The 14,029-nt window shown below is 41.6% G+C and overlaps 1 protein-coding gene and 1 long non-coding RNA gene across 3 annotated transcripts in view; one reads left to right on the forward strand and one right to left on the reverse strand.

Annotated features, from left to right (window-relative positions):
* The window catches only part of LOC310912356, a 424,676-nt gene that overhangs the window by 150,190 nt on the left and 260,457 nt on the right, over positions 1 to 14,029 (reverse strand). Inside the window, exon 2 of one of the 2 annotated variants that reach the window (XR_014590662.1) lies at positions 8,509 to 8,589. This is a non-coding gene — a long non-coding RNA (uncharacterized lncRNA). Of the gene's footprint in view, positions 1 to 8,508; positions 8,723 to 14,029 lie in introns of those variants that run through there. The other variant, XR_014590663.1, reaches the window with a different exon arrangement.
* SORCS3 (sortilin related VPS10 domain containing receptor 3) overlaps positions 1 to 14,029 on the forward strand; it is a 269,719-nt gene that overhangs the window by 82,807 nt on the left and 172,883 nt on the right. Inside the window, exon 2 of the mRNA XM_083866873.1 lies at positions 6,317 to 6,384. Within this exon, the coding sequence (XP_083722999.1) occupies positions 6,317 to 6,384 (68 nt within the window). The remainder of the gene's footprint in view (positions 1 to 6,316; positions 6,385 to 14,029) is intronic.

The following is a 14,029-nucleotide window of genomic DNA, read 5'->3' on the forward strand; positions in this document are numbered from 1 at the left end:
GTAATAGTTCTATATGCTTCTCACAACTGGAGATAGCACTCTTGGGTATTGGCAAGTGCACTCAGACCTCCAGTGGAAATGAGGACGGTGATGTTGCATAGTGTGATCACTCACATGCACACATATATTTTTGAGGCTGTATTTGTGTGAAGAGATTTTGATGAGATCAGGATTATATAGGAGTTGTTTCTGATAATCACTCTACCTTGACCTAGGAAAATACTTGTACTGGAATAATTTTCTTCAGAGCAGCCTGTGCCATGCTGTGTTTGGAATTCTTGGTTAAAGCAGTGCTGATAGCACATCAGTGTTTCAGGTGTAGCTGAACAAACCTTCACAGCATCAGGTTGTCTTTTTCTCACTCTGCCCATCCAAGGGGGAGGTCAAAAAGGTGTTGTGCTCCATACAGCATCATCCTCAGCAATAGTAACTGTGTTCTAAGACTGATGATGCACTGGTCTCCTGGGCTGGACAATGTGTGCTTTTATAGTCAATATGTGCCTTTATATCACTTGTTTGTTTCTTTATAGTTTCTTCCCTTTCCTTGACTAATGAAAATGTCTCTGTCAGGAATTACAAGTTTTTTTCACTTTCGCTTTTCTGGTTTTCTCCTCCATTAGCCTGGAGTGGGACAGAGTCAATTTCTGGAGTTGGTGCTTAGTTGCTGGTTGGGGTCAGCCTACCACACATTTAAGCACAAATATAGAATGAACAGATAAATGGTCTTTTCCCCATCTTTTGAGTGTTTATTTGGGAAAAATTAGGCTGGTATTGGTGGCTTTTGACAGAATTAGCTTTGAATGAAAAGATTGCATGAAGGAATGCCTTGGAAATTCATGATCATGAATGTGCTTGCCAATCAGTCCATCTTTAGTTAATAATTTTGTGCCTGAAAACCACCCACCACCACCACAAAAAAGAAATCCCAAACAAACAAATAAAACCCCCCCAAAATCCCGAAGAAGAAAACATCAGGGACCTACACAGGTCAGTGCTGCTGGCATTTCAGTCCCAGAGCATTTTAAGCCAATTTGTCTTTGGCTGTGAGCATTTTACTGGACTTGGTTCCAGTATCCTGTGGTTGCTCACATTAGAAATTTACTTCTTGGGTGCTGCTGCTCTCATATGGATTGGGGAATAGCAGATAGAAATTGAAGACAAACTTCCTGTGGCTGGCTTGGAGGGTAGAAAATGTTGCAAGTGTTATGGAAATGTAAATATTTCTGTGGGTAGGAGACAGAGACCCCAGCATGCCAGAGCAAGTGAGTGGAGAGCTCTCATTTTTCACATGTAAATTTGTCTGCCCTCTTTCTGCTGTGCTGTGTGCTGCCTAGTGCTCATCCCTGTACTCTTTATTAATTACACTTGGCAAATATGTACACAGGGCTACTGATGAGTTGTGTTAATCTCTGTGCTGATATAGCAGGATCACTCAGAGAAGGGATGTCTCATGAAGAGAATCAAAGCTGGCCTTTCAGATGTCTGTCTCTGGCTGCTGTGTCTCCAGCGTGGATGTCACCTTAGACAGGAGTGTGACAGCCTTTGGTGTGGTGCTTTTCACTCTTTCTTGTTCTTCACTTGTTCTTGACTTGTTGAACTTCATTCAACCTGCTGAAAGAACTGCAGTGTCTTTGCGCTCTTTAATTTGTGGGAAACAGATATTATATATTCCACTCTGGGGTATATGCAAGGCACTTTGCCAGTTTAGAACTGGCAAGATTTGGAGCTGGGTTTAATGAACTGAAGTAATTTTCCTTCGTAGTAAAATTTTATTGGCATGGGAGATTGTTATGTCACCAAACATTCTGAAAAGCTTCTGAGTACGTCTGTGATTTGTGGGCTGGGAGATTCCTGATAATTGCCTAAACAATAGGGATCCCTTCAGGGATGTGTTTTTGAGATGGAATGAAACGGGGCTAATGTTCCTGGTTGTAATTTTTCTGCTTTCATGCCAGCCAAGTTGTGTCAAGACCCAAGGCTGCTGAATTGGACAGTTTTGGACACTTGCTAGCCTTATTTTAGAGAAGTGGTCCATCATATTAAATCAAGATTTAGTGGTTTAGTGCTATAGAGCGTTGTGTCAGGATTCCTCAGTGCCAGAGGCTCTTAATTTGTATTGAAGTATAGACCATTGAAGGTAAAAGATTGACAGGTGTTGGCATTTTTTATGTGAACATTAAAGCAGGGTATTTAGTAGACAGTGAAAAAAACCCCAACCTATATGCAATATGGAGATGCATCTGTGAAAAAGAAAGCACATAAGAAGATTCTTGTAGAACTGGAACATCACTTCTTTCTAAAGAAAAAATATTTTTTCTGATTATCCTTTCTCCATTCCCATTTCTGTCTACAAAACCAAAACAATTTGTTAAATTATTCAGGTCATTAAGTTTTGTGTAAGCTCAGCTTGAAATTGCATTTTCTGGAGGGATTGTATTGCCTTAAGGGAGCTGTAATTCAGCCTCCCTATTTCCACACTCTGTCCTGCAGACTCTTTCCCTTTTTCTCATTCTCAACCAGCTGAGCTGCTTGGTGTCCCAAGGGACGCCTGCCCTGGGGTGTCCTGGGAAGCCTGACCTGCAGGAGATGAGGAAATTTCATATCCAAGCTGTATTTCCTGAAATGAGAAGTATGATCCCATAGCAAAATGCAGTGTAATGTTGAGCTGACTTGGAATTAATTTTGGAAAGATTGGTTTGATGAATAGAAACCATTTAATTTGGTAGTATAAAGGCGTTTTCTTTATTTTGATTAAATAATGCCTAAGTGTAAGTTTTTGCTGTTTCTGAATTGCTTGGAACTTAATAAATATGTATTTCTTTTCCCCAGAGCAAAATGTTTTAATTTATGTTTTAGAGTGGGCATTTTCTATGGGGTGGCAATTCCAGATTTCTCTCAGTTCAGGGGAAGAAAATGTTTTTGTTTTGAAATAGTGGCTTAATTGTAAAATCTCCAATTTTCAGTAGAATTCAGCTTTTAAAATGAAAACCATCAAGATTTTCATGCAAAATTACACAGGCATGGAAAAAACAAGGTCATTTGTTAGTGTTGACAACAACAAGCTGAGCTTCTTCAACTACAAAGGAGAAATTGAAGTCAAATGCCTCAGCCTGAGTCAATGAAGGTTTTCCCCTTTTTAATTTTTTTTCTGCTGTCAGAATTCAGTTTTGGAAAATGTGTCAAATTTTCCTTCTGTTTTGTTCTGTTCTTTTTCAACTGAAGCATTCAAACAACACAATGTCTTAGAAAATCTGGTTCTTTCCCCCATCTGCCCCTGCTCCATGTTTCTTTTTAGCATGTCTGGGGCAGCCTTATGGGGCCTCAGAATATCCTCCTGAAAGGGTTTGAGGTTTCCTCTGCAGAGCTGAGTCCAGCACACCCCATGGAAGCAGTTTGCGATCCAGCTCTGCCTTCCAGACTCTTGTCTGTGCCTCAGCCCTGCAATGGTTCCTGAGCAGTTCAGTTTGCTCTGTGGTCTCACAAGGCAGTGTGCAGGGGGAAAGTGCTCTTGCAGCTTTTCTTGGGAAGGTTGTATGTTCAGGCTCTTAGATCCTCTCTGGTTTTCAGTCTCCCAAACCAGTGCAAGAGTTGCCTTTATTGAATCTGGGGTATTTTTTCTCAGAAGGAAGTAGGAGCAGAGTGGAACCTGCCTGGGTTAGTGGTGTGGGAATGTTGCCTGTCCTGGGCTCATGTGGTGAGTGATTGTAGGGACAGGTTACTATAGGTGTCACCACTGCTTCAGGCGACTCCTGCTATTTCCTGGGAGCCTGTGTAAGATACTGCAAAGGGATGCTCACGCTTGTGCTTTCCATGCATCACCAACAAGTAGAGACAAATGTTAGTCAGTCATCCTGGGCAAACATCCAGAAAAGTCATACTAAACAATGTGCTTTTACTATGAATTTATACCCAGGAGCTGAGTAGCATTCAGCCCACTACTGTAAAGCTGTTGTTATCCTGGGATTTGCAGGGTGGTAATAGGTAAGTGATGTCTCCAAAAATATAGGGCACAGGAGATCTGGGGAGAGACACACAAAGAGCTGTGACAGTATGGATGCTGTCTTTAGTTGTAATTGCAATTTAGTGTAGAAATAAGGTAGAATCTGTCGAAATTTGACCGAGACACAGAGATTTTATTTACAATGTTTAGGAATGAACTCAGGATCCACTGAACTCAGCTGTCTTCAATGTGCTTAGACTCTGAAAGTTGAAAACTTTGTGAAACCTCATCATAGTTGTGAGCAATATGAGAGGCGTAATTTCAGGGCTTGTGCTATAGGGCATGGCTTCCTAGACAGTCTTGAAAGGAGTGCTGGCTGAGTGCCTGTGGGAATATAAGGAACACCCTAAAAATGTCACTCTCATTGGGTTTTAGCTGGGGGAAGGCTGCCCTGCTGGATGTAAGGGGAGGAGACACACAAACCATACAAACATTGGTTGCTGCAGGTTACAATGCAGCTGGCTCTTCCCCCTTTGTATGTGAAGGTGTGTGCAGGGTTTAATCTGCATTAAGAAAGGATGTTAGCCTTATTTCCCCATAGCATAGCGTTGGTTTCAGCTGACATGGACTTGTATATGCTGACTCAAATCTGCCTGGCAGGTTTCTTTTCACACCCTGCTGGAAGCAGCTTGGCTATTATCTTCTTTCTAAAGGTCTCTGCATGGGGAAATAAAGGGAAAAATGCAATAGGGGATAGTAAAAGTGAATCCAGGAGAGGGAGGAATGCTCAGAGCATCTATTCTAAAATCATTAAGTTGGGCACTGACTGCATAGTCACGTACCAAGGTCCCTTACAACTTGAAAAAGTTTTTTCCTGGTATTATGCTGACAGTAAACGAGTGCTGCAGCAGCTGTGATATTGATTATTCCTTTGGCATTTTTCTGCAAAGCTTTAAACTCTGCACCCATCAACCTTTCAGCTGGGAAAGCCCAATGAAAGGTATGGCTGGTCCCACTGCTGTGGGAGAAAGAGGAGAGCTTTTGTATAAGCAAAGATCCTTGTTGCATAGGAAAACATTAATTAACTCAGCTGTTTGAGCCACATCTCTCACTTGGACCCACCCTTTAGGCAAACTGTGAAGTAACTGTTAACAAACCCACCCAGGGGGTCCAGGCTCAATCCCCTGGATGTTCTCTCTCACAGCTGGAGCAGATGTGAGGGAAACTGGCGTGTGCTTGAATCCTGAAAGGAGGAAATTGTGCTGAAATGTTAAAATGATGCAAAACAAAAATGAAGAGGTGCCCTGGAGCTCTTCCTTGAGGCTGCTCCTGTAGAATCCAAGGGAATGGACTGTATGATGTTGGTTATGCTAAAAAGGCAAGGAGCAGATGCTCAAATGCTTTTACCTTCCATTGAAAAACCTCTATTCTTCCTGCACAAGTCCCATTCCATGTGAGCCCGGGAGCTTGCACAGAGGCTCCCAAGCTATCAGAATGCATAACTGCCTTTCTGGAGAGAAAGGCATTGGGCAATGTAGCTTTTAACTAGGAGAATTAGGTTTACCTGTGAAATCTGAAGTCAGAGTACCAGATATATCAGAGGGAAAGTATATTCCTCTGTGGTCCCCCATGTACTGCCTAACTCCCCTCTCCTGCAATCTCAGTTTTGCAGGGGCATGACTCTGGAGTGTTTTCTCCAGAAATTCAGTGAGTCCTGGAGCCTCTGACTCTCCTGAACACTAAAGATCCAGGTGTCTGCCTTGCTCAGTGCATAAGCAGAATGTTGTTACACTCCGTGTCCCTCTTACCACTATGGAAAGGTGATGGCATGTAGGAATTTCCATGCTGTGGAGTCATTGACAGCAGATGGAGATAACAAAGCTGACTCTAAGCAAGATGGACTGTTTTGGTGGATGGGGATCTACACAAAAAAACTTGCCAATTCTTTCCATGGAGGCTGAATAATTAGTGGATAGTGATAGAATGTTGAGAGACAAAAGAAGTTGACTGTAATTTTAGAGTGAGCTATTGAATTAACAAGGGTGCATTTGATTCTATCCCTGACATTAAATAATTGTAGTTGCAGAGAGGTGAGCTCACAAAGTCTGATTAATTCCTGGTGGCATGTTTTATTTCACATGCAAAACATTTTGAGATTAAAAGAAGTGTTACTGGTTATACAATGCACTAAGATAATGATTTCCCCTTTTATTTTTTAAACCTACTTTATCCTGTAATACTACAACTTTAATGGATAAATGCTCAGCTCTCCTTTGGGTGGTTTTGGATTTCCTGTATATTGTTACAAAATCTAACATAAACCTTTTTTTTTTCTCCTCTTTTCCCTTTCTCACTCCCTCCCTTTCCCCTCTCTAGGTGATTCTCATCCTGACAAAGCTCTACGACTTCAACCTGGGGAGTGTTACAGAGAGTTCACTGTGGAGGTATGTGAATTGTGGGAATCACAGCAAGCATGGAGGGCTGTGCTCTGTCTCGTGTAAAACTGGGGGCTGACCTGGGCTGTGGGCATGCGGGAGTATCTGGGTTCATCAGAGGAGGAGCTGGGAAAGAATCTGAGACAAATGGAGTTCCTCTTTGGAAAAGGGATATGTGGTTAGGGCACATTCCTTTGATGAAGTGGGGTCTGCATATAAGAGGGTTTCATCATATAATGGCACTTCCCTGGCACACAGAGGAGCTTGGTTTCTTTCTCACCTTTGAGTGTCCCTGGACAAGTCCCTTCCTCTCTCTCTCCTGTGAGGCTGGCAATGAGAACAGGCTCTATAGATGAGTGCACACTTGCTAGAACTGTGTCTGAGAAGGAATAAATTATATCACACAGTGTGTGATATAATCTTAGCTGATCTTAGCCTTGTTGCTCACACCTGTGAGCTAAGATGGTCATCTTGGTAGTGGCTGTGTGTTGGGCTGTAAGGAGAGAAGCTGCTGAAGGACTAGAGATGCTGCAGTGGGGTGCTGGTGTCTTCTCCACTGTGGATGTCCCTTGGATGGTGTCTCATAGCTGCCATGTTCCTAGTCTGGCATGGGAGATGGACAGAGTGCGTTTGGAACTATGTGTCTGCATTTTAAAAAAAGAAATAACTGATAATCCCCTCAGCTGCCAAATTCACCCCCATAAACAGGTTAGTTCCTTGACCTTTGAAATCACCAAATTGTTTCATCCTGCCAGTGGAGTGGTCTGCCTTTAACAGAATTGTTATCAGGTATTTTTGTACCCTAGGTACATAAATTAAAAAAAAAAAAAAAGAAAAAGAAAAAAAGGGCATCCAGGGGCTGGTGAGACCAAGTGCCTTGTTTCAGATTTGCCTAGTGTATTACAGCTGTTGTGAAACCTGTTCAAAGTGTAGTTGGTGCAACTACAGTCAGTGCATTGTAGCTGTTGCTTGGGTGTGAGCCCTTCCTGGCAGATGTTCTCTTGTACTTCTTTCTTCACAGGTGATTTAAAAGCCCTTGTTTGGAGCAGGCTTTGGCCATTTGCTGCAGGTTTATTCTTGTAAATGTATTTAAGGGTTAATTATTCAGTAGAGCTCTTGAAACTTCTCAATTTGAGCAGTACTTAAGAAGCCTAATTGCACTGCACCATGGTAATCTGCAAAAGTATAAATAACCATGCAGCTAATAAGAGAGAACAGTCATTTCCACTTACCCTGGTACTTTTCAAGGTATTAATGCCTTAAAAAAACTTTTGCCTCTTTACGCAGCAAGTACAAATGGCACTGTGATTGTACTTTAAATGTAATTGCCAAACAATCTGCTCTGCATAAATAATGTAAGGAACAGGCAAACCTTGTCTTAATCCTGAGCCTGCAGCCTCACCTGAGCTCTGCAGAAAGGTAATAGCAGCACCCCTTTTGGAGTTTTCCTGAAGAGACAGAAATGTTTCATCAATAGCATTGAAAGCATCCAGCACTTGGTCAGCTGGGAGAACATACTGCTTTGTGGGAGCGTTTCAGCCTGTTCTGGAACACTTCTGCATCTGGGCTCCAGTGAAATAGGGGCCAGTGAGGGCCTTGACATTCAGAGAGGTTGAGAAGTTGGAACTTCCTAGGTTCTTTTCCTAAGTCTGTGAGGAAAATTCAGGGTAAGAGCTAGCAGGTAGATCTCCTGGGCTCTAAACCTTATTTTCCACTTGGAAAATTCAGGAATAAGCCATGTTTTACTTGACAGGAGAGTGTGGAATCTTGGAGAGCATCTATGAGTTTCTCTGCAAAGGACATTTGCAAATAGATACCAAGTGTAAGAAATGCAAATAGATACTAAGTGTAAGAAATAAGCCAGAAAAATACTCCTTTTCTTGGGATTTCCTGTTCTGTTTGCACATTCAGGCCCCTAAATCTTTGCATTGTTTAAATTGGTGTTTTTCAATATTTTCTTTTCGTTTTTGAGATCCTGAAAATTTTAAAAGGAGGATTTGTCTTTGCAGAGTGAATTTAAGCCTCCTGGCAATAGATTTGCTTTCTTTAGTTACTTTTTGTAGACTCTTTGAGCCCCTAGATAGGTCACAAGCTGAATGCAACTTCAGCTAAGTATCAAAAGACGATCTGCACATTTCCAAGGTGGTTTTTTTTTTTTTTTTTTTTTTTTTTTTTTTTTTTTTTTTTTTTTTTTTTTTTTTTTTTTTTTTGTTCCTGGAAATGAGACTAATCCTTTCTGCTAGCCAGAAGTCCTGCCCACCTGAGCAGTGGTGCTGCATGATATCTGTCCTGAGCGCTTGGGAAATACAGTTGCCTCCACAAGAGAGGAGTGTGGCTTTTGTGGCAGAGAGCAATGAATTACATGGCAGAGGATGCTGAGATAGAGCAGAGTGCAATGCAATCTCCAAATACCATCTTGCCTCCACCTGCTCCATGCATCAAAATCTCCTCTTCAGTTCCCCTGGGTTTGTAGCATGAGAGGCTTCTTTTAATGGAAATCTGAATTGCCATATAAAAAGAATTTCTAATCCCTGCATCTAAATACAAAAAGAAGTAAATCAATAAGAAAACATCCTGAATGTAATTAAAAAAGGGAGTGAGCAGAACAGAGGAAGAGAGGAGAATTAGAAGTTACATTGAAAACTGCTCCTATATCAGGCTGATATGAGCTTAGACAGGGGAAATGCTAGTCAGCATTGGAATGCAGGAATACAGACACTGCTCTAATATCCAAATTCATGCTTCTGGGGCTCAAACAATCACAGAAAAGGTCTCTATTGCTACTGAAGCAGCCAGCCTTGAAGCAGCTAGCTTCAAGGAAAAACACACACCCACACACACCCTCTTCCTTGTGGATGCCACATCTTTTCTTCGTCACAGGAGATACCTGTCAGTTGTGGTTTAGAGTTTTGTTTTTCCCACTGAGTTGAGTGGAGGTGATAGTTTTCCTCCTATGAAAGGAAGTTACTTCGTTGCTTCTTTACTGTACTTGTGATGGTGTGAGTTGTTTATGAAGTTCTGGAGAGAGATCTTTTTCATAGGTCAACAAATATAGCTATAAAAATTATTTAAGCTGTTAGACATGCGAACCCTTCATCAGTTCTCATTGCCTAGTGAATTATCTGTGTAGTTAAGAATCCAGCCTGCTTTAAATAAAAATGGATTAGGGGATGGCCATATGCTTTCTGTAGATTTTTTTTTCACCCCACTAACACCTCCATCAACAAAAGAAAACAAATTTCCCTAAAAATCTGTAAACTTACATGGTTTTGATTTGAAGTGCTGTTGGAGCAACTCTAATTCCCAGACTCTCTGTAGGCCAGGATCCCTCCATCAAACTTCATTGTCCCTGAGGAACTGTAAGGATACAGGAGTGATCTGTATGAAATATGAACCCTCTCTCTAAAGAGTAGGTGCCAGAAATTAAGTTGTACAGTATTGAGATAGGGTTGTGGGAACATGACATTCTGGATAAGTATTTAAAGTTGATATTGTAATATTTAAAATATTTTCAACTGTTCAACCAGTGCGTATTGAGCAGTTTCTTTGTGGTAAGATAACTGGAATAAAAGATTTTCCATTGTTGCCTGTTTTAGTACTCAGGAATGTGTTCATTTATTTTATTTATTTGGCTTGCAGTAGCTGAAAAGACAGCTTCCCTCCCCAGGGAGCTCTCAATCTTGGGTGAAGACAGGGAGACAACAGAGTGAGATCCAGAAGACAGGGGAGGCACAAGTGAGCAAGGTGCTATTTATGATCAGTGCCACAGCCAACACTGCAACACATTGGCTAATTGGGCAGTGGGGAGCAGTTTAGATTTTCTTCCAAAGTGCAAGCACTTGCATGTGTCAGCTCTGAGTCCCTGCTACCATTTTACCCACCTCACATGGGTCCCCTGGAGTTCCCCTCCTCTGGCTGTTGTCCCAGCTAAATTATCTGATTGTTCATAATGCTGGCCCATGCATTAACCCATAATTGTGACTAACTCTTTCTGTTTAAGAGGCTAAAATGCTGATTAAGAAATTTTATATATTTTTTAATGTATATTTTCCTTCTTGTTTTCTTGTTTATTAACCAAGAAATTATGTCTCCATGGCAGCAGTCAAAAATCCCCAAGCATTTTTTTTTTTACTCTTGTGGCTGCTGTGCCTAAAAAGGTTAGTCTGTTGCCTTAGTCTCTTTGTTGACTTAGAAAAAAAAAAAACAACCCTTTCAGCTTTTTAATAGAGGCAGCTGCAAAATGCAGCAGCTGCAACCCTAGTTTGGAGCAGAGAGGAGTAGAACCCCTCAGCTTGGTTGCAGGCTGCCTTATGTCATGCATTGCTGTTCCACTCAGTTCTGTTTGAATTACCAGAGGGCTTTACGTTGTTTCCTCCCACGGAATTGCCTCTTAAGCCTCCCACAGTCCCCAGAGACCCTCAGCATGTGTCTGTACCTCCAGCACTGCAAAAATTTCCCAGCTCACACTGATTTCTGTGCGTGGTTTGTGTGTGGCACATAGAGCTGGCTTCAGGTAGGGCTGCTCTAGGTGGGAAAGAGTGAATGTGGTGTGAAGTGCCCTTTGGGAACTGAGGCTTAGTCTGGTTGCTCCAAATGTAGCAGCTTCTAAGACTGGTGGGTAAAGGAGTCAGGGATCAGGAGATTGAAGCCTGAGTCAAATTTCTGTATCATCCTCTGTGAAACCAGCTAAACCTGAAATAGTCATGGCACAGCTAGAACTTTCTTAAGAGTCTTTTTATCCCAGTGTCAGCACATTATTTAGACTGCATTGTGAATGGCAAATTCTGGCTTGTGCCACAACTTCTTGTTTAGTACTGGTTTGGCTCCACTGGGGCTTTGTAGCTTTCCTGGAGTTTGCTGTATTGAAATGCAGTCTCCATGACCAGCAGCTGACATCTCCTCTCAGTATTGTCAAATTTGATTACATTTATAATTTTCCACTTTTATGCTGATGACATGCATCTTCGATATGTGCTATTTTCTCAGTGATTTTATTCGGGCGTAAAATTAATGGAGCTGATTTTCAAAGTAGTAATGTTTCCCATTATTGCATCTTCTTTGGCACTTTTTAATAATGCTGCAAAGTGCAGAAATCCTGTGCTGATGAGGAGAAGAGTTTCTTGTATCTGCAGTCAGCCATCAGGACATGGAGGGAGGGAGCCAGTTGTGTGTGTGAGCACCCTGATCTCTCTTGGGTTTGGAAACCAGGGTAGCCAAAAGTTTGGCATCTCTACTGTTGCTTTCGGCTAGAATGTATAAATAGCTTAACTTGGTGAGTTTTTTTGAGGCTGTTGGAGTCAGCCATGAAAACCCTTGTGGTTGAGAGCTGTTATGTGCAGACTGTGTTTGCTGAAGAACCAAGGGAATGGGGAACCACATCAGGTGAGCACAGCCTGAGGCAAGAATTGTTCCTCAAGGCTCCCAGCATGTGAGTTGCAATCATTGCACACCTTCAGCAACACCCCAGAATTATGCAGTTCCTAACCTCCAGTACTCTTGATTACTAGTGTTTCCCCACAGTAGGTGGTCCAATTTACCCTGGTCCAGTTCAGCCTGGCTGGCAGTCATAGATGCCGTAGATGTCATCTTGACATGGGAGCCACACTGGAACCCTTTGGGACATGCACAGTGGCTGCATGTTGGACCACTCCTGAGCTAGCTGCTGCCAAATGAAGGTGGTGCCCTTTGTTTAATAGTTTGATCTAAACAAATATTTAATTGTGAATATCAGGAAATATACTGAAGGGATTGTGTAGCTTAATGGGAAAATTCATGGTAATTAAAAATATTTTTTTTTAAAATATATTCGAGGAGTTGAACAGAATGAACCATAGGTTTAGCCCTCCTCAAATGTGTCAGAGTCCCAGGTAGTGACCTTACATTCTTTGCAGTTCAAACTAGGAGGTGCTTTCATTACAACAACGGTATAATGTGAGTTAAAACTGTTTTAAAGGTCTGTTTTGGGAACCAATAATTAAAATAATAGGCTTATCTTAAATTCAGGGCTATGCTTTAGGATTAGGCAAAATCAGTAATGGTAATAAAGATAAGACTTAATTTTTTAATACTTTATTCTTCTTTAGAGAAGTTTCATTTGTCTCCTTCCTGATGTTCCCCCAGCCCTGTTATATCCCACAGGATTTTCCAAAAAGGGAGTAGTAATGTTCACACCTTTGCTTTCTGGTTGTTCCTTGCTTTAATCATGTTAATGTTGCCTCAGAGATGGTGGAGACCAAGGGGGACTCTGCAAAACCTGTGAAAAATATTAGCCCAGCAAATGAGTCTAAAAGCCTTTTGGCTTGGTACCTGTCTTGGGGTGCTGTGTGGATTGAAGTCCCACCTTTGCTTATTAAGATGTCTTAGTCCCCTTGTTTCATGAAGCTCATTTGTCTTTTGTGAGCCAGCCTGCTGACTGGTCCATTTGTTGTGTCTCTTAATTGCTTCATCAGTGACCTTTCTGTGGGGGTGGGGATGTCATCAGACAGGGGGCCTTTTGGATTTATTAATTTTTTGTTTGCCAAGAGAGCTCTGAGAATAATTGCCAAGGCTTCCCAGAAGATATTAGTTTACAAATTTTAATGACACTTATGATTTATTAATGTGCTTCCTCCTGCATCTGCTCATCCCTATTCCTTGGTGAAATTCCTACTGAATTGGAGAGAATGAATAAAAACAGAACTGCGGACTGTAATGGTGTTTTAGATAGTCTGCTATTTTAAAAACAAATGCCCATGCTTTATTTATATCTGTGAATCTCTGAAGATAGAGGTAAATCTTGGCTTTGGCTGTTCTGCCCCAGAATCTTCTTTTGGTGTTGCTTGGTGGAAGCACAGGTGTTCACATTTTCATGTGCAGGTAACTCCTGTCCAACCTGTGTTGCACATCCCCACTCTGTGCCCCATTCCCTTTTGCAGACTGAAAGTGGGGCTTCTTTGCTGAAGTTGTTGGTGTTCAAGTGTGTGTCTGTGAGAGGAATGGGCTGGTCACTGACAGAGGATGCTGCAGATAAGTTTGGGTGGGGAATGTGCACGTTGAATATTCCTAGAGAGGTCATGTGTTTGTTGTACTTATGTGTTGATCTCGTAGATAAAACCAGGATACTGGGATGCTCCTTTTAATAAGTAGACCTGGGAAATTTTGGATACATCTTGTTTTCTGTCTGGATACGGGGAAGCAAAAAGAGAAGGCAATTTATCAAATTCCTAAATTTTTGAGGAACTGTTATTGGGATAAAAGTGGAATTCCAAACAAAATGTAGAGAGAAAATCACATGCTGTGTTTTGTTTCAATTTTCCATGATTCAGGTAAGAGCCCCAGCCATCCCTCTTGAATTATTTATGTTCTACAAAAGAGCTGCAGCAGGAGAGACTGAGAATCTCTCCAGGGGGAGACTCACTCTAATCTTATGTGCAAAAGATCCAAGTTCAAGCCCTTGCTCTGAATAAGTATAAAGGGAAGTGCTTTTTTATTCCTCAAGTAATTACATTGTGTAACTCATTGCTACAGGATGTTGTGAGGCAGAAATAATAAAAGTGTAAATGGATTTCAGAAGGAGACTCAGTGAATTAACGGAGGATATTTCTGCTGGTGGCTGAACAATGTGATAGTGTGGCAGTAGCCTATGGCTTGCATGAATTATTCTATAACATTGAGG

The sequence above is a fragment of the Zosterops lateralis genome (genome assembly GCF_965231275.1).
Source record: "Zosterops lateralis genome assembly, chromosome: 8".
Taxonomy (NCBI): Eukaryota; Metazoa; Chordata; class Aves; order Passeriformes; family Zosteropidae; genus Zosterops; species Zosterops lateralis.